This window comes from Bombina bombina, chromosome 1 (genome assembly GCF_027579735.1).
Source record: "Bombina bombina isolate aBomBom1 chromosome 1, aBomBom1.pri, whole genome shotgun sequence".
Classification (NCBI taxonomy): Eukaryota; Metazoa; Chordata; class Amphibia; order Anura; family Bombinatoridae; genus Bombina; species Bombina bombina.
The window spans coordinates 350,394,777-350,421,398 of record NC_069499.1 but is presented as its reverse complement, the minus strand read 5'-3'; the positions used below and the strand labels follow the sequence as shown (position 1 = coordinate 350,421,398).

At 41.0% G+C, this 26,622-nt stretch overlaps 1 protein-coding gene across 1 annotated transcript in view; it reads right to left on the bottom strand.

Moving 5' to 3' along the window:
- LOC128658006 (rac GTPase-activating protein 1-like) overlaps positions 1–26,622 on the bottom strand; it is a 578,168-nt gene that overhangs the window by 524,119 nt on the left and 27,427 nt on the right. The window contains exons 4-6 of the mRNA XM_053712449.1: positions 20,408–20,538; positions 19,222–19,300; positions 18,186–18,239 (exon numbers count right to left, since the gene is read on the bottom strand). Coding sequence (XP_053568424.1) covers positions 18,186–18,239; positions 19,222–19,300; positions 20,408–20,538 — 264 coding nt within the window. The remainder of the gene's footprint in view (positions 1–18,185; positions 18,240–19,221; positions 19,301–20,407; positions 20,539–26,622) is intronic.

Below are 26,622 nucleotides of genomic sequence, written 5' to 3'. Positions count from 1 at the left end.
AACCTCTTTGACTAAGAATCAAGCGTTCAATCTCCATACCTTCAAATTTAAGGATCTGAGATCCTGATGGAAAAAAGGACCTTGTGACAGAAGGTCTGGTCTTAACGGAAGAGTCCACGGTTGGCAAGAGGCCATCCGGACAAGATCCGCATACCAAAACCTGTGAGGGCATGCTAGAGCCACCAGCAGAACAAACTAGCATTCCTTCAGAATCTTGGAGATTACTCTTGGAAGAAGAACTAGAGGTGGAAAGATATAGGCAGGATGATACTTCCAAGGAAGTGACAATGCATCCACTGCTTCCGCCTGAGGATCCCTGGATCTGGACAGATACCTGGGAAGTTTCTTGTTTCGATGAGAAGCCATCAGATCTATTTCTGGAAGCCCCCACATTTGAACAATCTGAAGAAATACCTCTGGGTGAAGAGACCATTCGCCCGGATGTAACGTTTGGCGACTGAGATAATCCGCTTCCCAATTGTCTATACCTGGGATATGAACCGCAGAGATTAGACAGGAGCTGGATTCCGCCCATACCAGAATTCGAGATACTTCTTTCATAGCCAGAGGACTGTGAGTCCCTCCTTGATGATTGATATATGCCACAGTTGTGACATTGTCTGTCTGAAAACAAATGAACGATTCTCTCTTTAGAAGAGGCCATGACTGAAGAGCTCTGAAAATTGCATGGAGTTCCCCCAAACAGCTCCCCAACCTGTCAGACTTGCATCTGTTGAAATCACAGTCCAGGTCGGAAGAACAAAAGAAGCCCCCTGAACTAAACGATGGTGATCTGTCCACCACGTCAGAGAGTGTCGTACAATCGGTTTTAAAGATATCAATTGAGATATCTTTGTGTAATCCCTGCACCACTGGTTCAGCATACAGAGCTGAAGAGGTCGCATGTGAAAACGAGCAAAGGGGATCGCGTCCGATGCAGCAGTCATAAGACCTAGAATTTCCATGCATAAGGCTACCGAAGGGAATGATTGAGACTGAAGGTTTCGACCAGCTGAAATCAAGTTTAGAGGTCTCTTGTTCGTTAGTGACAGAGTCATGGACACTGAATCTATCTGGAAACCTAAAAAGGTTACCCTTGTCCGAGGAATCAATGAACTTTTCGGTAAATTGATCCTCCAACCATGATCTTGAAGAAACAATACAAGTCGATTCGTATGAGATTCTGCTAAATGTGAAGACTGAGCAAGTACCAAGATATCGTCCAAATAAGGAAATACCACAATACTCTGTTCTCTGATTACAGAGAGAAGGGCACCGAGAACCTTTGTAAAAATCCTTGGAGCTGTTGCTAGGCCAAATGGCAGAGCCACAAACTGGTAATGCTTTTCTAGGAAAGAGAATCTCAGAAACTGAAAGTGATCTGGATGAATCGGAATATGCAGATATGCATCCTGTAAATCTATTGTGGACATATAATGCCCTTGCTGAACAAAAGGCAGGATAGTCCTTATAGTTACCATTTTGAATGTTGGTATCCTTACATAACGATTCAATATTTTTAAATCCAGAACTGGTCTGAAGGAATTCTCCTTCTTTGGTACAATGAAGAGATTTGAATAAAACCCCAGTCCCTGTTCCAGAACTGGAACTGGCATAATTACTCCAGCCAACTCTAGATCTGAAACACATTTCAGAAATGCTTGAGCCTTCGCTGGATTTACTGGGACACGGGAAAGAAAAAATCTTTTTGCAGGTGGCCTTATCTTGAAGCCAATTCTGTACCCTTCTGAAACAATGTTCTGAATCCAAAGATTGTGAATTGAATTGATCCAAATTTCTTTGAAAAATCGTAATCTGCCCCCTACCAGCTGGGCTGGAATGAGGGCCGCACCTTCATGTGGACTTGGGAGCTGGCTTTGGTTTTCTAAAAGGCTTGGATTTATTCCAGACTGGAGATGGTTTCCAGACTGATACCGCTCCTGTGGGTGAAGGATCAGGCTTTTGTTCCTTATTGTGACGAAAGGAACGAAAACGATTATTAGACCTAAATTTACCTTTAGATTTTTTATCCTGTGGTAAAAAAGTTCCTTTCCCTCCAGTAAAAGTTGAGATAATAGAATCCAACTGTGAACCAAATAATGTATTACCCTGGAAAGAAAGTGAAAGCAAAGTTGACTTAGAAGACATATCAGCATTCCAAGTTTCAACCCTAATGATATCAAAGATAACATCACAAATAAAGTTATTAGTATGTTGAAGAAGATTAACAATGCTATGAGAATTATGATCTGTTACTTGTTGCACTAAAGCTTCCAACCAAAAAGTTGAAGCTGCAGCAACATCCGCTAAAGATATAGCAGGTCTAAGAAGATTACCTGAACATAAGTAAGCTTTTCTTAGAAAGGATTAAATTTTCCTATCTAAAGGATCCTTAAAGGAAGTACTATCTGCCGTAGGAATAGTAGTACGTTTAGCAAGAGTAGAGATAGCCCCATCAACCTTAGGGATTTTGTCCCAAAACTCTAATCTGTCAGATGGCACAGGATATAATTGCTTAAAACGTTTAGAAGGAGTAAATGAATTACCCAAATTATTCCATTCCCTGGAGATTACTTCAGAAATAGCATCAGGGACAGGAAAAACTTCTGGAATAACTACAGGAGATTTAAAAACCTTATTTAAATGTTTAGATTTAGTATCAAGAGGACCAGAATCCTCTATTTCTAATGCAATTAAGACTTCTTTAAGTAAAGAACTAATAAATTCCATTTTGAATAAATATGAAGATTTATCAGCATCAACCTCTGAACCAGAATCCTCTGAACCAGAGGAATCATTATCAGAATGATGATGTTCATTTAAAAATTCATCTGAAAAATGAGAAGTTTTAAAAGACCTTTTACGTTTACTAGAAGGAGGAATAACAGACATAGCCTTCTTAATGGATTTAGAAAAAAAATCTCTTATGTTAACAGGAACACTGAGGATTAGATGTTGATGGAACCACAACAGGTAATGTAACATTACTAAAGGAAATATTATCTGCATTAACAAGTTTGTCATGACATTCATTACAAACAACAGCTGGAGGAACAGATACCACAAGTTTACAGCAAATACACTTAACTTTGGTAGATCCAGCACTAGGCAGCGGTTTTCCAGAAGTATCTTCTGACTCAGGGTCAATCTGGGACATCTTGCAATATGTAATAGAAAAAACAACATATAAAGCAAAATTGATCAAATTCCTTAAATGACAGTTTCAGGAATGGGAAAAAATGCCAGTGAACAAGCTTCTAGCAACCAGAAGCAGTAAACAAAGAGACTAAAATAATTTGGAGACAATAGTGACGCCCAAATTTTTTAAAAAATGAAGCCACATCCGGAACGCCGACACTTTTGGCACAAAAAAAACGTCAAAAATGACGCAACTTCCGGCGACACGTATGACGCTGGAAACTAAGAAAAAAAATTTTGCACCAAAAAAGTCCGCGCCAAGAATGACGCAATAAAATGAAGCATTTTCAGCCCACAGGGAAAAAGTCAAATTTTAAGGTAAGAAAAAAATTGATTTATTCATATGCATTATCCCAAATATGAAACTGACTGTCTGAAATAAGGAACGTTGAACATCCTGAATCAAGGCAAATAAATGTTTGAACACATATATTTAGAACTTTATAAACAAAGTGCCCAACCATAGCTTAGAGTGTCACAGAAAATAAGACTTACTTACCCCAGGACACTCATCTACATGTAGTAGAAAGCCAAACCAGTACTGAAACGAGAATCAGTAGAGGTAATGGTATATAAGAGTATATCGTCGATCTGAAAAGGGAGGTAAGAGATGAATCTCTACGACCGATAACAGAGAACCTATGAAATAGACCCCGTAGAAGGAGATCATTGAATTCAAATAGGCAATACGCTCTTCACATCCCTCTGACATTCACTGCACGCTGAGAGGAAAACCGGGCTCCAACCTGCTGCGGAGCGCATATCAACGTAGAATCTAGCACAAACTAACTTCACCACCTCCATAGGAGGCAAAGTTTGTAAAACTGATTTGTGGGTGTGGTGAGGGGTATATTTATAGGCATTTTGAGGTTTGGGAAACTTTGCCCCTCCTGGTAGGAATGTATATCCCATACGTCACTAGCTCATGGACTCTTGCTAATTACATGAAAGAAATTTGTTCTTTACATTGTAAAGCCCTTTCAGTACATGAGGGACAAAAAGTAATAGGGGGTTCCACATTGGCATCTAAACACATAGAACAGGTACTTTCCTGAAGTTCAGCCATGTTAAACTAGCAATATTGGTTGTTTTTTTACGTGATATAATCAGCTTTGAAAATCAAATCTTATAGGGAAATGTTTGAAATAAAACAAGCCTACTGTGTCTTTAAAAAATAAAAACACAATAATTTTTCTGCAACAATAGGGAGCACCATACAAGACTTAGCAATTACTGCTCCGTTTATCCAGTTCAGCTATGCACAAAGTTTAATAAAAATCTAGACACCTCGCGACAGCTCTGCTGCGGCGCCTACCTGCCCCCAGAAAAACATTGAATCTTCCATGAGCGGCGCTCCCAAGTCTATTTGTGAACTTGTATACACAAACTGACTTAGGCCACACTGGAGCCCAGAGACTTGCTGCCAATCGAGGATCCGAATGACTAATGCGCGCACGAAATCAGGCGCCGCCCATCGTGGGCGTAACTCAAGTCTAACAGAGGCACCGCATGGGAAGAAAAACAACATGTTGGTTTTTCCCTAAACCAAATGCAGAGAACCGCCAATGTGCACCTCTTAAACACACACTCCCCTGACCAGCTATAAGTTTCTACAAATAACGTTAGCCCTTGGGGAACAAACCGCATCTCCCAGCATCAGCCCATTCAACACAGTATACTGAAGTATAAGTGAACTGCACAAAAACATAATTTACGCTTACCTGATAAATGTATTTCTCTTGTGATGTATCGTGTCCACGGATTCATCCTTACTTGTGGGATATTCTCCTCCCTTACAGGAAGTGGCAAAGAGAGCACCCACAGCAGAGCTGCCTATATAGCTCCCCCCTTAGATCCACCCTCCAGTCATTCGACCGAAGGCTAGGAAGAAAAAGGAGAAACCATAGGGTGCAGTGGTGACTGAAAGTTTAAAAATAAAAATATATATTCCTGTCTTAAAAAACAGGGCGGGCCGTGGACTCGATACATCACAAGAGAAATAAATTTATCAGGTAAGCATAAATTATGTTTTCTCTTGTAAGATGTATCAAGTCCACGGATTCATCCTTACTTGTGGGACACCAATACCAAAGCTTTAGGACATGGATGAAGGGAGGGACAGGACAGGGACCTTAAACGGAAGGCACCACTGCTTGTAGAACCTTTCTCCCAAAAAATAGCCTCCGAAGAAGCAAAAGTATTGAATTTGTAATATTTTGGAAAAAGTATGAAGCGAAGACCAAGTCGCCGCCTTACAAATCTGTTCAACAGAAGCCTCATTTTTAAAAGCCCATGTGGAAGCCACAGCTCTAGTAGAATGAGCAGTAATTCTTTCAGGAGGCTGCTGTCCAGCAGTCTCATAGGCCAAACGGATGATGCTTTTCAGCCAAAAGGAAAAAGAGGTAGCCGTAGTCCTTTGACCTCTCCGTTTACCAGAATAAACAATGAAGATGTTTGACGGAAATCTTTAGTTGCTTGTAAGTAGAATTTTAAAGCATGAACCAAATCAATGTAACAGACGTTCCTTCTTAGATGAAGGATTAGGACACAAAGAAGGAACCACAATCTCTTGATTGATATTCTTATTAGAAACAGCCTTAGGAAGAAACCCAGGTTTGGTACGTAAAACCACCTTATCTGCATGGAAAACAAGGTAAGGGGAATCACATTGTAAAGCAGATAGCTCAGAAACTCTTTGAGCCGAAGAGATAGCTACTAAAAACAAAAGACTTTCCGATATAGAAGCTTAATATCTATGGAATGCATAGGTTCAAACGGAACCCCTTGAAGAACTTTAAGAACTAAGTTTAGGCTCCATGGCGGAGCAACAGGTTTAAATACAGGCTGATTCTGACCAAAGCCTGACTAAATGCTTTACCGTCTGGGACATCTGCCAGACGTTTGTGAAGTAGAATAGACAAAGCAGATATTTGACCTTTAAGAGAACTAGCAGATAATCCCTTCTCCAAACCTTCTTGGAGAAAAGACAATATTCTAAGAATCGTAATCTTACTCCACGAGTAACCTTTGGATTCACACCAATAAAGATATTTGCGCCAAATCTTATGATAAATCTTCCTGGTGACTGGCTTTCTAGCCTGAATCAGGGTATCAATGACTGATACAGAGAAACCACGCTTTGACAAAATCATGCGTTCAATCTCCAAGCAGTCAGACGCAGAGAAATTAGATTAGGATGCGTGAAAGGGCCTTGGATTAGAAGGTCCCGCCTCATTGGCAGAGTCCACGGTGGAACCGAGGACATGTCCACTAGGTCTGCATACCAAGTCCTGCGTGGCCACGCAGGAGCTATCAGAATTACCAAAGCTCTCTCCTGCTTGATTCTGGCAACCAGACGTGGGAGGAGAGGTAACGGTGGAAATACATAAGCCAGATTGAAGGACCAAGGCACTGCTAGAGTATCTATCAGTACCGCCTTGGGATCCCGGGACCTGGACCCGTAACAAGGAAGTTTGGCATTCTGACGAGACGCCATCAGATACAATTCTGGTGTGCCCCATATCTGAATCAGCTAGGCGAATACCTCCGGATGGAGTTCCCACTCCCCCAGATGAAGAGTCTGACGACTTAGAAAATCCGCCTCCCAGTTCTCTACTCCTGGGATGTGGATTGCTGAGATGGCAAGAGTGATCCTCTGCCCACCGGATGATTTTGGTTACCTCCATCATCGCTAGAGAACTCCTTGTTCTTCCCTGATGATTGATATAAGCTACAGTCGTGATGTTGTCCGACTGAAACACCTGAAGTGCATTGAAAATTGCTCTCAGTTCTAAAATGTTTATCGACAGGAGAGCTTCCTCCCGAGACCATAAGCCCTGTGCTTTCCGGGAGTTCCAGACTGCACCCCAGCCTAGCAGGCTGGCATCTGTCGTTACAATGAGCCACTCTGGCCTGTGGAAGCACATTCCCTGAGACAGGTGGTCCTGAGACAACCACCAGAGAAGAGAATCTCTGGTCTCCTGGTCCAGATGCAGTTGAGGGTAAGTTTGCATAATCCCCATTCCACTGTTTGAGCATGCATAGTTGCAGTGGTCTGAGGTGTAGACGGGCAAAAGGAACTATGTCCATTGCCGCTACCATGAGTCCGATTCGCTCCATACACTGAGCCACTGATGGCCAAGGAATAGAATGTAGAGCTCGGCAAGTGGATAAGAGTTTTAACTTTCTGACCTCCGTCAGAAATATTTTCATTTCTACCGAGTCTATCAGAGTCCCTAGGAAGGAAACTCTTGTAAGAGGGAAGAGAGAACTCTTTTTTATGTTCACCTTCCACCCGTGAGATGTCAGAAAAGCCAACACGATGTCCGTGTGAGACTTGGCTAGCTGGAAAGTCGACGCCTGAATTAAGATGTTGTCTAGATAAGGCTCCACTGCTATGCCCCGTGGTCATAGAACCGCCAGAAGGGACCCTAGCACTTTTGTAAAAATTCTGGGAGCCGTGGCTAACCCGAAAGGAAGGGCCACAAACTGGTAATGCCTGTTTAGAAAGGCGAATCTGAGGAATTGATGATGATCTCTGTGAATAGGGATGTGTAGATACGCATCCTTTAAGTCCACGGTAGTCATATATTGACCCTCCTGGATCAGAGGTAGAATAGTCCGAATAGTCTCCATCTTGAATGATGGAACTTTGAGGAACTTGTTTAGAATGTTGAGATCCAAGATTGGTCTGAAAGTTCCCTCTTTCTTGGGAACCACAAACAGGTTTGAATAAAACCCTAGCCCCTGTTCTTAATTTGGGACTGGGCGAATCACCCCCATGGTATGTAGGTCTTCTACACAGCGTAAGAACGCCTCTCTCTTTGTCTGGTTTACAAACAATCGAGAAATGGAAATCTCCCCCTTGGAAGGGAGCCCTTGAATTCCAGAAGATATCCCTGGGACACAATTTCTAAAGCCCAGGGATCCTGAACATCTCTCGCCCAAGCCTGAGCAAAGAGAGAGAGTTTGCCCCCTACTAGATCCGGTCCCGGATCGGGGGCTACCCCTTCATGCTGTCTTAGAGGCAGCTGCAGGCTTCTTGGCCTGTTTACCCTTGTACCAAGCCTGGTTAGGTCTCCAGACTGACTTGGATTGGGCAAAATTCCCCTCTTGCTTTGTGGCAGAGGAAGTTGAAGCGGGACTCTTAAAGTTCCGACAGGAACAAAGATTATTTTGTTTGACCCTCATCTTATTTGATCTATCCTGAGGGAGGGCATGACCTTTCCCTCCAGTGATGTCTGAAATAATCTCTTTCAGTTCAGGCCCGAATAGGGTCTTACCTTTGAAAGGAATGTTCAAAAGTTTAGATTTAGATGACACATCAGCAGACCAGGACTTAAGCCATAACGCCCTGCGTGCTAAAATGGCAAAACCTGAATTCTTTGCCGTTAATTTAGCCAGTTGAAAAGCGGCATCTGTAATAAAAGAATTAGCCAACTTAAGTGCATTAATTCTGTCCATAATTTCCTCTAATGGAGTCTCCATTTGAAGAGCCTCAAACCAGAAAGCAGCTCTTCAGGAGACCCTCTAATTTTTTATCCATAGGATCTTTGAAAGCACAACTGTCCTCGATAGGTATAGTTGTACGCTTAGACAGAGTAGAAATAGCTCCCTCCACCTTAGGAACTGTCTGCTATGAGTCCCTTATGGTATCAGATATGGGAAACATTTTCTTAAAAACAGGAGGGGGAGTGATCGGAATACCTGGTCTATCCCACTCCTTAGCAATAATATTCACAATCCTCTTAGGGACTAGAAAAACATCAGTGTAAACAGGAACCTCTAAGTATCTATCCATTTTACACAATTTCTCTGGGACCACTATAGGCTCACAATCATCTAGAGTTGCTAATACCTCCCTAAGCAATAAGCGGAGGTGTTCAAGCTTAAATTTAAAGGCCGTCATATCAGAATCTGTCTGAGGACGCGTCTTTCCTGAATCAGAAATTTCTCCCTCAGATAACAAATCCCTCGCCCCTTCAGAGCATTGTGAGGGCATATCAGAAACGGCTACTAATGCGCGAGACGGCTCAGCATTTTTCCTTAACCCAGAGCTGTCCCGCTTTCCATGTAAACCAGGCAGTTTGGATAAAACCTCAGTGAGGGTTGTATTCATAACTGTGGCCACGTCTTGTAAAGTAAAGTAAATAAATGTGACGCACTAGAGGTACTTGGCGTCACTTGTGCGGGCGTTACTGGTTGTGACACTTGGGGAGAGCTAGATGGCGAACCCTCATTTACTTCTGACTGAGAATCATCTATTGCTCTATTTTTAAGTGCTAATATATGTTCTTTATAATTTATAGACATATGGGACACATTCTAAGAGGGGGTTCCACAATGGCTTACAAACATATTGAACAAGGATTTTCCTTGGTATCAGACATGTTAAACAGGCTAGTAATGTAACAAGCAAGCTTGGAAAACACTGTAATCAAAGTAAATAACACTTAGAAATAAAACGGTACTGTGCCTTTAAGAGAAAAAAAGCTGCACAAGTTCTGCAAAACAGTGTAAAAAAGCAGTAAACTTAACGAAATTTTTACAGTAGTATCTTACAGCCTTAGTAACTTTGCACAACTATGCAAATAAACAATTAACCCCTTAATGGCAAAACGGGATTGAAAAAAACGTCAAAACCGGTAAAAAGACTTTCAGCACCTTGCCACAGCTCTGCTGTGGCGCCTACCTGCCCTTCAGAACGATTTGTGGGGAAAAAACCTCCTTTACAGCCCTCAAACACAGCAGGAACCTCTAAAAAAGCAGTTGGATGACTCTTAAGGAAAAGAAACTGCGCAACTGAGGCGCGAAAATATGCCCCTCCCACCTAACTCGATGTTTTGAGGCCTATTAGAAAAACAACTGAGTGTCTCTTAATTAACCATGTGGGTTCAAAAACCCTAACACAAGCGACAATGACCCCTTTAGTCCCTTCAAAAAAACACGTTATAATTGCATCATTTACTGAACAAACAAAAATGTTTTTTCCTAACAGTGTCACCAGTAACAAATGAGCCCTTCAAGCAAGCTGAAATTCCTATCCAAGTGTCTGAATACAGCTTACCCTTTCCCCATGGGGATATTACCAGCATTTTCTAGAATAAACAGTCTGTCTAGAAAAACATAGACTGAACATACCTCATATGCAGCTTAGCATGCAAACCGTTCCCCCAACTGAGGTTTTCCTGTACTCTTCAGCCCTTGTGAGAACAGCAGTGGATCTTAGTTACAAAGTGCTAAAATCATAATCCTCCTTTCAGAAATCTTCATCTCTTTTTCTGCCAAAGAGTAAATAGTACACACTGGCACCATTTAATATAACAAATTTTTGCTTGAGAAAAAAAAACTAACATTTTTGTCACCACACTCACTCTGCACTTCCTAGTTACTTAGAGTAGGCAAAGAGAATGACTGGGGGGTGGAGCTATATAGGCAGCTCTGCTGTGGGTGCTCTCTTTGCCACTTCCTGTAGGGGAGGAGAATATCCCACAAGTAAGGATGAATCCGTGGACTCGATACATATTACAAGAGAAAAAAAAACAGTTGATAGCATATAAAGGGGATTCCAGGTACACCATTTCATTTTACACTGTGCATACTGATTACCCCTCCCCAGTACAGGGAATAAATGTCAGTCGGTTCTGATATATCTAGTTTCCACAGAAGCAAATGACTGAACATACCTCAATGCTGAGCGCAGCATGATACGGTTCCACACACTGAAGATGTTCTTTTCACTACCTTCAACCGATCTGTGGGAACCAGCAGGATCTTAGATAATGATTGCTAAGATCATCAACATCAGGGCAGAAAATAAAATGTCTCCACTCCTCTTGGGAAGTTATTGACTGACAATTTCTCTCTGAGAAAAATAGTATTTACTGGCATCATTTTAAAAAACATAATTTATGCTTACCTGATACATTTATTTCTCTTGTAGTGTATCCAATCCACGGATCATCCATTACTTGTGGGATATTCTCCTTTCCAACAGGAAGTTGCAAGAGGATCACCCACAGCAGAGCTGCTATATAGCTCCTCCCCTAACTGTCATATCCAGTCATTCGACCGAAAACAAACAGAGAAAGGAGAAACCATAGGGTGCAGTGGTGACTGTAGTTTAATTAAAATTTAGACCTGCCTTAAAAAGGACAGGGCGGGCCGTGGACTAGATACACTACAAGAGAAATAAATTTATCAGGTAAGCATAAATTATGTTTTCTCTTGTTAAGTGTATCCAGTCCACGGATCATCCATTACTTGTGGGATACCAATACCAAAGCTAAAGTACACGGATGATGGGAGGGACAAGGCAGGATTAAGCGGAAGGAACCACTGCCTGAAGAACCTTTCTCCCAAACACAGCCTCCGAAGAAGCAAAAGTATCAAATTTGTAAAATTTTGAAAAAGTGTGAAGCAAAGACCAAGTCGCAGCCTTGCAAATCTGTTCAACAGAGGCCTCATTTTTGAAGGCCCAGGTGGAAGCCACAGCTCTAGTAGAATGAGCTGTAATCCTTTCAGGGGGCTGCTGTCCAGCAGTCTCATAGGCTAGGCTTATTACGCTCCAAAGCCAAAAGGAAAGAGAGGTTGCCAAAGCTTTTTGACCTCTCCTCTGTCCAGAGTAAACGACAAACAGGGCAGATGTTTGACGAAAATCCTTAGTAGCTTGTAAGTAAAACTTCAAGGCACGGACTACGTCCAGATTATGTAAAAGACGTTCCTTCTTTGAAGAAGGATTAGGGCACAACGATGGAACAACAATCTCTTGATTGAATTTCTTGTTAGAAACCACCTTAGGTAAAAACCCAGGTTTGGTACGCAGAACTACCTTATCTGCATGAAAAATCAGATAGGGAGAATCACATTGTAAGGCAGATAGCTCAGAGACTCTCCGAGCCGAGGAAATAGCCATCAAAAACAGAACTTTCCAAGATAAAAGTTTAATATCAATGGAATGAAGGGGTTCAAACGGAACTCCTTGAAGAACCTTAAGAACCAAGTTTAAGCTCCACGGGGGAGCAACAGGTTTAAACACAGGCTTAAATCTAACCAAAGCCTGGCAAAATGCCTGGACGTCTGGAACCTCTGCCAGACGCTTGTGCCTGGACGTCTGGAACCTCTGCCAGACGCTTGTGCAAAAGAATAGACAGAGCAGAAATCTGTCCCTTTAAGGAACTAGCTGATAATCCTTTCTCCAAGCCCTCTTGGAGAAAAGACAATATTCTAGGAATCCTAACTTTACTCCATGAGTAAGTCTTGGATTCACACCAATAAAGATATTTACTCCATATCTTGTGGTAGATTTTCCTGGTAACAGGCTTTCGTGCCTGTATTAAAGTATCAATGACTGACTCGGAGAAGTCACGCTTTGAGAGAATCAAGCGTTCAATCTACATGCAGTCAGTCTCAGAGAAATTAGATTTGGATGATTGAAAGGACCTTGTATCAGAAGGTCCTGTCTTAGAGGCAGAGTCCATGGTGGAAAGGATGACATGTCCACTAGGTCTGCATACCAAGTCCTGCGTGGCCACGCAGGTGCTATCAGAATCACCGATGCTCTCTCCTGTTTGATTTTGGCAATCAGTCGAGGGAGCAGAGGAAACTGTGGAAACACATAAGCCAGGTTGAAGAACCAAGGCGCTGCTAGTGGATCTATCAGCGTCGCTTCTGGGTCCCTGGACCTGGATCCGTAACAAGGAAGCTTGGCGTTCTGGCGAGACGCCATGAGATCCAACTCTGGTTTGCCCCAACGATGAATCAACTGAGCAAACACCTCTGGATGGAGTTCCCACTCCCCCGGATGGAAAGTCTGACGACTTAGAAAATCCGCCTCCCAGTTCTCCACGTCTGGGATATGGATCGCTGACAGGTGGCAAGAGTGGTACTCTGCCCAGCGAATTATTTTTGAGACTTCTAACATCGCTAGGGAACTCCTAGTTCCCCCTTGATGGCTGATGTAAGCCACAGTCGTGATGTTGTACGACTGAAATCTGATGAACCTCAGTGTTGCTAACTGAGGCCAAGCCAGAAGAACATTGAATATCACTCTTAACTCCAGAATATTTATTGGAAGGAGTTTCTCCTCCTGAGTCCACGATCCCTGTGCCTTCAGGGAATTCCAGACTGCACCCCAACCTAGAAGGCTGGCATCTGTTGTTACAATTGTCCAATCTGGCCTGCGAAAGGTCATACCCTTGGACAGGTGTACCCGAGACAACCACCAGAGAAGAGAATCTCTGGTCTCTTGATCCAAATGTAGCAGAGGGGACAAATCTGTGTAATCCCCATTCCACTGACTCAGCATGCATAATTGCAGCGGTCTGAGATGAAGGCGCGCAAATGGCACTATGTCCATTGCCGCTACCATTAAGCCGATTACCTCCATACACTGAGCAACCGAAGGGCGCGGAATGGAGTGAAGAACACGGGAAGCATTTAGAAGTTTTGATAACCTGGACTCCGTCAGGTAAATTTTCATTTCTACAGAATCTATAAGAGTCCCTAAGAAGGAGACTCTTGTGAGTGGGGATAGAGAACTCTTTTCCTCGTTCACTTTCCACCCGTGCAACCTCAGAAATGCCAGAACTATCTCTGTATGAGACTTGGCAACTTGAAAGCTTGACGCCTGTATCAGGATATCGTCTAGATACGGAGCCACCGCTATGCCTCGCGGTCTTAGAACCGCCAGAAGTGAGCCCAGAACCTTTGTAAAGATTCTCGGGGCTGTAGCCAACCCGAAGGGAAGAGCTACAAATTGGTAATCCCTGTCTAGAAAGGCAAACCTTAGAAACCGATTATGATCTTTGTGAATCGGTATGTGAAGGTAGGCATCCTTTAAGTCCACTGTGGTCATGTACTGACCTTCTTGGATCATGGGTAGGATGGTCCGAATAGTTTCCATTTCGAAAGATGGAACTCTGAGGAATTTGTTTAAGATCTTTAGATCCAAAATTGGTCTGAAGGTTCCCTCTTTTTTGGGAACCACAAACAGATTTGAATAAAAACCCTGTCCTTGTTCCGTCCGCGAAACTGGATGGATCACTCCCATAACTAGGAGGTCTTGCACACAGCGTAGGAATGCCTCTTTCTTTATCTGATTTGCAGATAGACTTGAAAGATGAAATCTCCCTTGTGGAGAGGAAGCTTTGAAGTCCAGAAGATATCCCTGAGATATGATCTCCAACGCCCAGGGATCCTGAACATCTCTTGCCCACGCCTGGGCGAAGAGAGAAAGTCTGCCCCCTACTAGATCAGTCGCCGGATAGGGGGCCGTTCCTTCATGCTGTCTTAGAGGCAGCAGCAGGCTTTCTGGCCTGCTAGCCTTTGTTTCAGGACTGGTTAGGTTTCCAGGCCTGCTTAGATTGAGCAAAAGTTCCCTCTTGTTTTGAAGCAGAGGAAGTTGATGCTGCACCTGCCTTGAAATTTCGAAAGGCACGAAAATTAGACTGTTTGGCCTTTGCTTTGGCCCTGTCCTGAGGAAGGGTGTGAACCTTACCTCCAGTAATGTCAGCAATAATTTCCTTCAAACCAGGCCCGAATAAGGTCTGCCCCTTGAAAGGAATGTTGAGTAATTTAGACTTCGAAGTCACGTCAGCTGACCAGGATTTAAGCCATAGCGCCCTACGCGCTTGGATGGCGAATCCGGAATTCTTAGCCATTAGTTTAGTCAAATAAACAATGGCATCAGAAACAAATGAGTTAGCTAGCTTAAGTGTTCTAAGCTTGTCAATAATTTCAGTCAATGGAGCTGTATGGATGGCCTCTTCCAGGGCCTCAAACCAGAATGCCGCCGTGGCCGTGACAGGCGCAATGCATGCAAGGGGCTGTAAAATAAAACCTTGTTGAATAAACATTTTCTTAAGGTAACCCTCCAATTTTTTATCCATTGGATCTGAAAAAGCACAACTGTCCTCAACCGGGATAGTAGTACGCTTTGCACTACTTGGCACCCCCGGTCTATCCCACTCCTTGCTAATAATTTCTGTAAGCCTTTTAGGTATAGGAAAAACATCAGTACACACCGGTACCGCATAGTATTTATCCAGCCTACACAATTTCTCTGGTACTGCAACTGTGTTACAGTCATTCAGAGCAGCTAATACCTCCCCAAGCAACACACAGAGGTTCTCAAGCTTAAATTTAAAATTAGAAATCTCTGAATCAGGTTTCCCCGAATCAGAGATGTCACCCACAGACTGAAGCTCTCCGTCCTCATGATCTGCATATTGTGACGCAGTATCAGACATGGCCCTTACAGCATCTGCACGCTCTGTATTTCTCCTAACCCCAGAGCAATCGCGCTTGCCTCTTAATTCAGGCAACCTGGATAATACCTCTGACAGGGTATTATTCATGATTGCAGCCATGTCCTGCAAGGTAATCGCTATGGGCGTCCCTGATGTAATTGGTGCCATATTAGCGTGCATCCCCTGAGCGGGAGGCGAAGGGTCTGACACGTGGGGAGAGTTAGTCGGCATAACTTCCCCCTCGTCAGAATCTTCTGGTGATATTTCTTTTATAGTTAAAGACTGATCTTTACTGTTTAAGGTGAAATCAATACATTTAGTACACATTCTCCTATGGGGCTCCACCATGGCTTTCAAACATAATGAACAAGTAGTTTCCTCTGTGTCAGACATGTTTAAACAGACTAGCAATGAGACTAGCAAGCTTGGAAAACACTTTAAACAAGTTTACAAGCAATATAAAAAACGTTACTGCACCTTTAAGAAACACAAATTGTCAAAATTTGAAATAAGTGAAAAAAGGCAGTTAAACTAACAACATTTTTACAGTGTATGTAACAAGTTAGCAGAGCATTGCACCCACTTGCAAATGGATGATTAACCCCTTAATACCCAAAACTGAGTAATAAAAGACAAAAACGTTTTTGTTTTTTTGTTGTTTTTTTTTTTTAAAACAGTCACAACTGCCACAGCTCTACTGTGGCTTTTTACCTCCCTCAAAAACGACTTTGAAGCCTTTTGAGCCCTCCAGAGATGTCCTGGATCATGCAGGAAGAAGCTGAATGTCTCTGTCAGTATTTTTATCTGCACAGAAAAACAATAAAATAGGCCCTTCCCACTCATATTGCAACAGTGGAAAGCCTAAGGAAACTGTTACTAGGCAAAAATCAAACCAGCCATGTGGAAAAAAAACTAGGCCCCAATAAGTTTTATCACCAAACATATGTAAAAAACGATTAAACATGCCAGCAAACGTTTTAAAATACACTTTTATAAGAGTATGTATCTCTATTAATAAGCCTGATACCAGTCGCTATAACTGCATTTAAGGCTTTACTTACATTAGTTCGGTATCAGCAGCATTTTCTAGCAAATTCCATCCCTAGAAAATTATTAACTGTACATACCTTATTGCAGGAAAACCTGCACGCCATTCCCTCTCTGAAGTTACCTCACTCCTCAGAATATGTGAGAACAGCCATGGATCTTAGTTACTTCTGCTAAGATCATAGAAAACGCAGGCAGATTCTTCTTCTAAATACTGCCTGAGATAAACAGTACACTCCGGCACCATTTAAAAATAACAAACTTTTGATTGAAGAATAAACTAAGTATAAAACACCACACTCCTCTTACGACCTCCATCTTGGTTGAGGCTTGCAAGAGAATGACTGGGTATGACAGTTAGGGGAGGAGCTATATAGCAGCTCTGCTGTGGGTGATCCTCTTGCAACTTCCTGTTGGGAAGGAGAATATCCCACAAGTAATGGATGATCCGTGGACTGGATACACTTAACAAGAGAAATAAAAAACTTATTGAATGAAGAATCTAAACTAACACCTCACTTTACCTCTTCCTATCACTAGCACAGGCAAAGAGAATGACTGGGGTGGGAGGGAAGGGAGTGGTACTCTTTGCCTCCTCCTGCTGACCAGGAGGCGTAATCCCATAAGTAAGGATGAAATCCATGGACACGTCATATCTTGTAAAAGAAATATACATTTGAAAGCAATATTTAGACACTTAAAGGGACATGGTTTTGAAAAGTTTTCTATAATATATTTTAATGGGCAGACGTCAAACATGTTAAACTATTTAAAGAGAGATTAACAGGAATTACATGTGTGTACAACAGAGCTCTGAGACTAGCCAATGGGGACAACTCAGAAAAAGGTTGGTTCATTCAGCACAGGATTGTGCATTTTTTAACAGAGAACATTCAAGTATCATGTCCCTTTAAATTAAGCAATATTGTTACTGCTGGTTGTGGATCTTTATCTTCCTACTAAGCATAACTACTGTGGCAATATCTAAAAAAGGAACATATCTGCAATGATGGTTAAGCTTAATATATATTAATTGTCTGACCTAAGTGATACACTGTCCCTAATAATAATTATAAACACAGAGTCCCTCCGATTGTATTGCTCATCCCAAAGCTGCCCCATTGTCCCAGTATGGCTAGCTAAGCTACAGGGGCAGGGTAGCATCTCATGCTTGATGATTTATGAAGAGATTCTGTGAAACCTACAGTAACCTTTAATCATAATAATGAACTTTATACTGATTCCAGACAAATGAATTTAGCCCCTGTCCATCTATAGCATTTATAAAATCTGCTCCCTCATTCACCACAATGCATGTAGGAAAAGGAATCTGTGAGGGACAGAGAATATTAACAGTTTACAATCCATATTATTCATATAGGACAAGAGTTGACATTGAGGGCGAGATACGGGCACCAATGGTCCTGAAGTTAGGATAATCCTTGCCAGAAAACACTCATTACAACTTATGCTGCTTCTTTTCTGATCGGGATCATTCAAAAACTAGGGCCATTAGTAGCTCTTGAGAACCAGATTTGTTCACCCCCGGCCATGGGATATAATATTTGTAGATCACAGAGAGACCACTTCTACTTATGCCAGTTACATAAAGTGCCATTCAGAACCACTCAAAATTATCATGACAGCTCCCCATCTTCTGCTCAGACAGAAATCATTTTTTCTGACACTTACTCTTTTTTCTCTGCCCTTTAGTTTTGTCGGTCTCCCAACAAACTCGTCCAGATACTAAAAGAGAAAAAGAAATACACAATACAATTCAGTTATGACCCTCTCCTGGCACCCTAGAGCATCACAGTTTAAGAGACTGCAGCTTAAAGCAGCACTAAGATGTTGAGTAGGAAAAGGCTTTGCTAGCAATTTGCTGCCCTGATGCAAACTGACTTTCTGTGAAATGTGCAGTAAACATTCAATACGCTCCATGAAAAACAAGCTGGTAGAAATGAGATCACAGTCTCTGAACTTAAATAACAGGGGATTGGTTGGCACAAGGAAATTTCTTAAAAAAATCTCCACTAACTTTACAAACACCACAAAATAAGCAAACTGTTTGTGCACTGTACTGCACGGGCAAGCGGTTCATATTGGCCTATGGAGGTATATCAATAGATGTAAAAAGACATTTGTGAAAGGCCTGATTGTGTGACACAGTCCCTAAATACTGTGTGCAATAGGCACAAGATCTATCTCACTAGCTAAATATTAATGCTGTCTGTGGGAGACACCGCAGGCAGCTTTGGACGGTTCAAAAGCATTAAGGGAAAGCAAATTACAAACAGGATGTATTCTCAGGAGCTGTGTTTGTGTGCAGGGAGGGAGAGCTAAACAGGGTGGAGGGGGGAGAAGGCTCCCCACAGGGACCTTTCTCGGCTGAACGCTCAGCGAAAGACTCCCGGTTACACCGAAAGGGACAGAAATTAGCATTTAAATTGGATGGAATGAGATTTTGTGGTTTTATTTTATTAATAAATATAAACCAGTTGTCAGAAGAGTGAAGGGAGCAAGGGTATGGTGTTGGTAAGGAGGAAAAAAACAGAGCTTACAAAAAGGATCCTATAACTCCAAACCTATCCAATAAGGGCAGAGAAGGTATAAGAGGGCAAGATAAAGCCTCAGATATAGGGCAGAAGTGCTTGTTACAATACAAATGTGTAAGTTATTTAATATTAAAGGTATTCTCTAGACCAATATAACAGGGGCATTATCTTACCATGTCATCTTCTGTCTGGTCATAGCTGATGTCCGAGTGAGACAGGAAGGAGGTACACGACTCCTCTACCATGGACATCCTTGCACACAAAACAGAATACACAGTTTATTAGTATTAATAAGAGTCCCTCACTCAATAAGGGGGCACATGACAAGGAACTAACATTAGTGCAACAAAAAGCAAACAACTTTTGTAGAAAGAAGTAGATATTTAGCAGAACATGAGGGCCACATGAAGACTTGGTTAGCACAGTTTGTGATAAGCAATATCACTCCCGCACTAACTTGTGTGCATATCATAAGTTGAAAGTAAACACGTTCGCTCAAGTGTAAACATTAGCGCCATAGGTCTTGGTTGTCAGGGTTAACACACGAGCATTGTGTTAGCTTGCTTCTTTTTTTTTTTTTTACAGCATGCTCCACTAAAGGCTATGCGGAGATGTTCTAGCCTAGCCCAAAGTATTTCGTTCTCTATAGATATCTGGTCTCATTAGCAACATTCAAAAATAATCCATTTAAGTTTTTTGAAGCACTCCAGCTAATCTTAGGTGTTTTTGAATGGGTCCTAAGGAAGTTATATAAAAGTTTCATTCTGTTACAGAAAGAAGTAGAAATAATTCAGTCCACAAGGCAGGTTTTGTTTTCTTATTTAGTGACCAGTCTACATGGGAACACCTTGTAAGGATTGTGACAGACTAAACAGTTTGTCAATACTTTTGTGACTAAAGTACTGAGGTCTCAATTTTATTCCATGAAGGTAATTTTTTGTGTATATATTAGATGCACACACTTTAAATTAGCTATTATTAAGCTAAATAAAAACAATGCCTAACGACACACACACACAAACATAAGATCCTCCACGAAATTACAAAATATAGTACCGGAAGAAGTGTATAGTCAGTGGTCACACACACACACACACATATATATATATATACAGTATATGTGTGTATATATATAAAAATAACTAGACAGTCATGTAACCACAGACACTAAACACATTGACATGTTGTCCAAATGAATGTCCTGTTAGACATTTATAGTTGATCCAAATAAGATGCAGTAAGGGAAACGGGGGAACAGTTAAAGGGTGCTTGAAAGCATTCGTATAACCCCCAGAGACTACCATATACAACCCTGTTTTGAAATATATAACATCAACTGAACCAGTAATATGTCCAAACCTGTTTCCAGCTCCATTGGCAGCATTGTTACTTCGGCCACCACCAAAAAAAGCCAACATTGATTCACTGAAAGGAACAGCACTGTGACCATCACTCATTAAAATATCACCAATTAAATGCATTTGCCGTTCCTGCAAAAAAAAAAAAAAATTGTTATATATATATATATATATAAATTCATGCACCAATCAGCAAGAACAACCCAGGTTGTTCATCAAAAATGGGACAAAATCTAAACTTATATTATTGCTTTTCAAATAAAGATACCAATAGAATGGAGAACATTTGATAATAGGAGTAAATTAGGAAGTTGCATAAAATCGCATGCTCTGTCTGAATCACAAAAGAAAAAAAAAAAATTGGATTCAGTGTCCCTTTAAGTGATTCAGCCACATCAATTTTTAACAGGTGCACAACATCCAGCACAAATCTCCATAGACAAACATTGGCAGCACAATGAGACGTATTTAACAGCTCAGTGCCATTAAAAGGGATAGTCTAGACAAAATTAAACTTTCATGATTCAGGATAGCAGCATGCAATTTTAAGAATGTAAGTTTAGGAGATGGCCCATTTTTGGTTAAGCACCTGGTAGCGCTTGCTGACTGGTCTAAATGTAGCCACCAATCAGCAAGCACTGAACCAAAAATAGGACGGCTCCTAAGCTTACATTCCAGCCCTTTTCAAATAAAGATACCAAGAGAACAAAAGAAAACTTGTTAAGAGTAAAGTAGAAAGTTGCTTAAAATTGACTGCTCTATCTGAATCCATGAAAGTTAAATTTGACTAGACTATCTCTTAACGTTACACAAACCACTGCACAGCTTTAAAGTGAAGGTAAACTTTGATGAATTGAAAGCCTGTTTTTTTAAAATACTATTAAAAACAGGGGTACTTTCATTCATCAAAGTTTAGAAAGCAGCAGTTTTACTTTAAGGGACACTGAACCCAATTTTTTTCTCTTTCTTGATTCAGATAGATCATGCAATTTTAAGCAATTTTCTAATTTAATCCTATTATAAATTTTTCTTCGTTCACTTGCTATCTTTATTTGAAAAAGAAGGCATCTAAGCTTCTCTTTTGGTTCAGAGTTCTGGGGACAACACTTTTTTATTGGGTGGATGAATTTATCCACCAATCAGCAAGAATAACACAGGTTATTCACCAAAAATGGTCTGGCATCTAAACTTACATTCTTGCATTTTAAATAAAGATTAGAAAGAGAATTAAGAAAATTTGACTAATAGGAGTAAATTAGAAGTTGCTTAAAATTGCATGCTCTATCTGAATCACGAAAGAAAAAATTTGGGTTAGTGTCCCTTTAAAAACTTACCTTTGATTTTTTTTAACAGTCAGAGCAGCTTCCCGCACCCGGAGATCCTCTCTTCACGCGTCAATGACTAATCCAGCTTACTCCAATTACGGCATGGCCTCAGGCAATGACCTACCCTGGGGGAAAGCCATGATTGGAGGAAGCATTGCCTGACGTGTGAAGAGAGGATCTCCGGGTGGGGGAAGCTGCTCTGGCTGTGCAAAGAAGGGAGATAAGTTTTTAATCAAAAACGGTTGCTTTGTAAACTTTGATGAATGAAAGTGCCCTGTTTTTAATATTAATTTTTTAAAAAACGGGGCTTTCATTCATCAAAGTTTACCATCACTTTAACCCCTTATTGACCGAGAAACATTTTTCAATTTTCTTACCCATAATGACAATGGCTATTTTACATTTCTGTGGTGTTTGTGTTCAGCTGTAAATTTTCCCTCTTACTCATTTACTGTACCCACACATTATATACCGTTTTTCTCGCCATTAAATGGACTTTCTAAATATACCATTATTTTCATTATATCTTATAATTTACTATAAAATTTTTATAAATATGAGGAAAAAATGGAAAAAAAAAAAACACACTTTTTCTAACTTTGACCCCCAAAATCTGTTACACATCTACAACCACTAAAAAACACCCATGCTAAATAGTTTCTAATTTTGTCCTGAGTTTAGAAATACCCAATGTTTACATGTTCTTTGTTTTTTTTGTAAGTTATAGTGCCATAATACAAGTAGCACTTTGCTATTTTCTAAACCACTTTTTTTTCAAAATTAGCGCTAGTTACATTGGAACACTGATATCTGTCAGGAATACCTGAATATCCATTGACATGTATATATTTTTTTTTAGAAGACATCCCAAAGTATTGATCTAGGCCAATTTTGGTATATTTCATGCCACCAATTCACCGCCAAATGCCGAGCAAATAAAAAAAACCTTTAAATTTTTCACAATTTTAGGTTTCTCACTGAAATATTTACAAACCAGTTTGTGCAATTATGGCACAAATGGTTGTTAAAGCTTCTCTGGGATCCCTTTTGTTCAGAAATAGCAGACATATATGGCTTGGCGTTGCTTTTTGTTAATTAGAAGGCCGCTAAATGCGTGCTGCGCACAACACGTGAATTATGCCCAGCAGTGAAGGAGTTAATTAGGTAGCTTGTAGGGCGCTGGCAGGGTTAATTTTAGCCTTTAGTGTAGAGATCAGCCCTCCCACCTGACACATCCCACCCCCTGATCCACAGCCCAAACAGCTCTCTTCCCTCCCCCACCCCACAATTGTCCCCGCCATCTTAAGTACTGGCAGAAAGTCTGCCAGTACTAAATAAAAGGAGTTTTTTTTATTTTATTTTTAAAAAAAATGTATTCTGCTGTAATGGAGCCCTGCCTTAGCCCCCAACCTCCCTGATCACCCACCAAACAGCTTCTATAACCCTCCCTGCTACTTAATTGCCGCCATCTTGGGTACTGGCAGCTGTCTGCCAGTACCCAATTTGCCCCCAAAAATATTTATAAACTTTTGCCCCCAAAAATATTTATAAACTTTTCTGTAGTGTAGCAGCCCCCCCCTCAATACCCCCAACCCCCCCCGATCCATTATATATATATATATATATATTTATATTATGTTTTGAACTTTTTATTGTTTCCATTGGTGTCAGTGGCTAATATGCGCGCACGCCCCCCACGTGCGCCCGCACTTTCCAATTTACTTTTATCACTAATTTTGCTTTGTTCTCTTGATAATCTTAGTTGAAAGCTAAAACTAGGAGTTCATGTGCTAATTTCCTTAGGACCTTGAAGACTGCCTCTAATCTGAATGCATTTTGACCACTAGAGGGCATTAGTTCATGAGTTTCATATAGATAACATTGAAGGTCATGAACGTGAAGTTACCCAGGAGTGAGCCACTGATTGGCTAAAAATGGATGTCTGTCAAAAGAACTGAAATTAGGGGGCAGTTTGCAGAGGCTTAGATACAAGGTAATCACAGAGGTAAAAAGTGTATTTCTATCACAGTGTTGGTTATGCAAAACTGGGGAATAAGTAATAAGGAATTATCTTTCTTTTTAAAACAACAACAATTCTGGTGTTGACTGTCCCTTTAAGTGACTTGGCAGGCTAATCCCAGACAATATCTAGGAAGATACATGTGGCATCCAACCTCAAATCTATGTCACTTAACATTTGATCAATCATGGGGACTCACAGTGTCTTATCCATGCATTACTTTGCTAATTAATGTAAGCAATGATGTGGTTTAACCGTTCTGTTATAGTTTACTGATACCAGCTAGCCAGTATTTCATGACTAGATTAACATTTGTGTAATGAGGGCTTAAACTTAAAAAAGGGACAGTAACACCATTTTCATATACTGCATTTAATAGATACTACTATATAAAAAATAAAAAAAGAATATGCAGATACTGATCTAAACTCATTATAAAATATTTTAAAAACTGCTTAGAAGTTCTCAGTTTAGCACTGTTGATGAGGTTAGGCCTGGGACCCCCAGTGAAAGGGGCAGATACCCCCTGCATATGAGAAGACAGATTAAACAAACAGGAGCAAACAGGAGTCTGTAGACTTGAGTCTACATTTGATACTTTGGGGCTTGGTTGGAGTCTGAAACTCATCACAATGTTAATAAAAATAAGAAAAATTATACATTAAAACAAAAAACTCCCATATAAGCTATATACAAAAGTATTACCTACAAAACATTTAGGCAAAGAAAAATCTAGAGTACAATGTCCCTTTAAATACAGTTATAACCATCTATTATTACATAAAGGTGGTATTTACCCTCAAGAGATTTTAGGTTTACATTTTTGTTCACATCAGGCTTTTTATGGATCTTAGTATTTTTTCACATCAGATAGCGGTTTGCTGTGTCTCTGAATTATCTCTATTAACAATGATAAATCACATGTTATTTTAATGCGTTCATCCTGTTTTTTTTATGGTGCAGGACCTCTTATGTTTAGTGCAATAGTCTCAGTTTTTCTCTATATGCTAATCTATTTGTGGCACAAGCTCGAAAGTGGTTCTCACTCTACTGTACACCTGATATAGTTCACTTTCATGAAGGTTTAAAGGGTCAAACAGAGACCCCATGTTAACATGCAGAAGGTCTGTTTCAAGTGTGTGAACTTTATTATCATAACAGGGTTTTCAAATATTATAAGCGTGCGGTTCTTTCTTTTTTAAGCTGTGACAACTAGCTGTAGGTTAAATTACTTATATATCACTATCTGTAAACAACTGTACCTATGTTAATGGGAGTTTGTAGTGACATGCAATGTGTAGCCAGTCTGGTTTGAGTGTGCAGTCCAGTTCCATGTTTTGTATGTGTCTAGGGAAATTACACAAGGTCTGTATCACCCTTGTTTGTATATTTGTTTTTTGTAAGTTAGGAACCCAGGGAGGAAGAGACCTTGACATGGTCCCTGAGCTCTTCACCATTTGGCCAAAGTCTGTTACATTTTGTAACTACAGAGACACTTTTTAAAAAATGTGCTGTGCACTGTCTTCTACCCCCACCCTTTGATTGCATATCTTTAAATAACAAATACTGCAGAATTGATAAGATCCCTATAGATGGCAGTTTCAGCAGGCAAAACTCAGTTATTTCAAATGACTGTTTCAAATTAGCAAGCTAAAAGGTCACCACCCATGGTTAATTGTCCAGGTTACTACCCATACAAAATTAAAAGTGCCAGCTTGGGGGGCGGAGACCTGGCCACGCTGGAAGATGGCCGATAGCTAGAAGGGCTCCCATCTTACACACCGGCAAATCGCCATTTATGAGAGCAGAATCACCCCAACCCTCTTACCCTGGTCCCCGGCTAACCCATATCACCATCTGATTCTGATGGTCATTCCCGATCGGCTGTAGCCATGGCAAGCGCTCATCACAGAGGCTCTTCCCTGAGTAAAACAAGAGGCCTAGCAGGCAGCGCAACAGACCCACAGTCCCCAGCAGAGTCGGACGCTTACGATACCTTAAGCCTGGCCTGCCGTTACAACTTGAGAGTCCTCATGCAGTGTCCGTGCTCTAAGGACATCCCCGCCACACAACAGCACAAACACGAGCGTAGGAAGACGGGAGACAGCAGCGAGTATAAATACCACGTGTGAGCAGCATAGCTCCTCAAGCTGCGCCATCTCTATCCTCAGCAGCGATCCAGGGTATGTACTGTCCGTGGGCATGATTACCATATAGCCCAAACCTTGGCAAGTAAAAGCCAGATTTTTCCCTGTGTCTGGACCCTCCCAATCATACAAATAGACAGCCAGAAACAAGGGGTAACAGACTCTATAACCCCCCTTAATATATAGCAACTTCATGGGATCAAACTTTAGCCTTTGCCACACAGCAGTTGACTCCCACCTCCTTCTTTATCTCTCCTTTTTGGGCAAACATAAGCTGCAACGTTTAAGAATATAAAGCAAAAGGGGAAAAGCAGGACACGATAAGGCAGTATAAATATAAAGAAAAGTAGTCAGAGGAGCAGGATGCTTAATTATAAAACCCCAAGAGGGATCACTGAATCAATACATTTTAATTCTGGATCTGTGTGTCTGTCACATGTTAACAAATATTGGTGAGATTTTGCCTATCAGTAGTGTGATAGAACATCTTCATTAAGCACATAGGTAATGCCTTGCAAGAGACAGAACAAGGGTGAGAAGACAGTACCCTCCAAGACCCTCCACCAGTTCCTGAAACCCAGCGAGATAACCGAGACCACGAGTATTGTGGATCCCTCTGTTAAGCATTCTGAGATGTCCAAAGCAATGCAAACTAACGACCCCGAAATTAACCCATTCGTCACCAAGAACGATATACTACACCTATCCTCAAAAGATGATATTA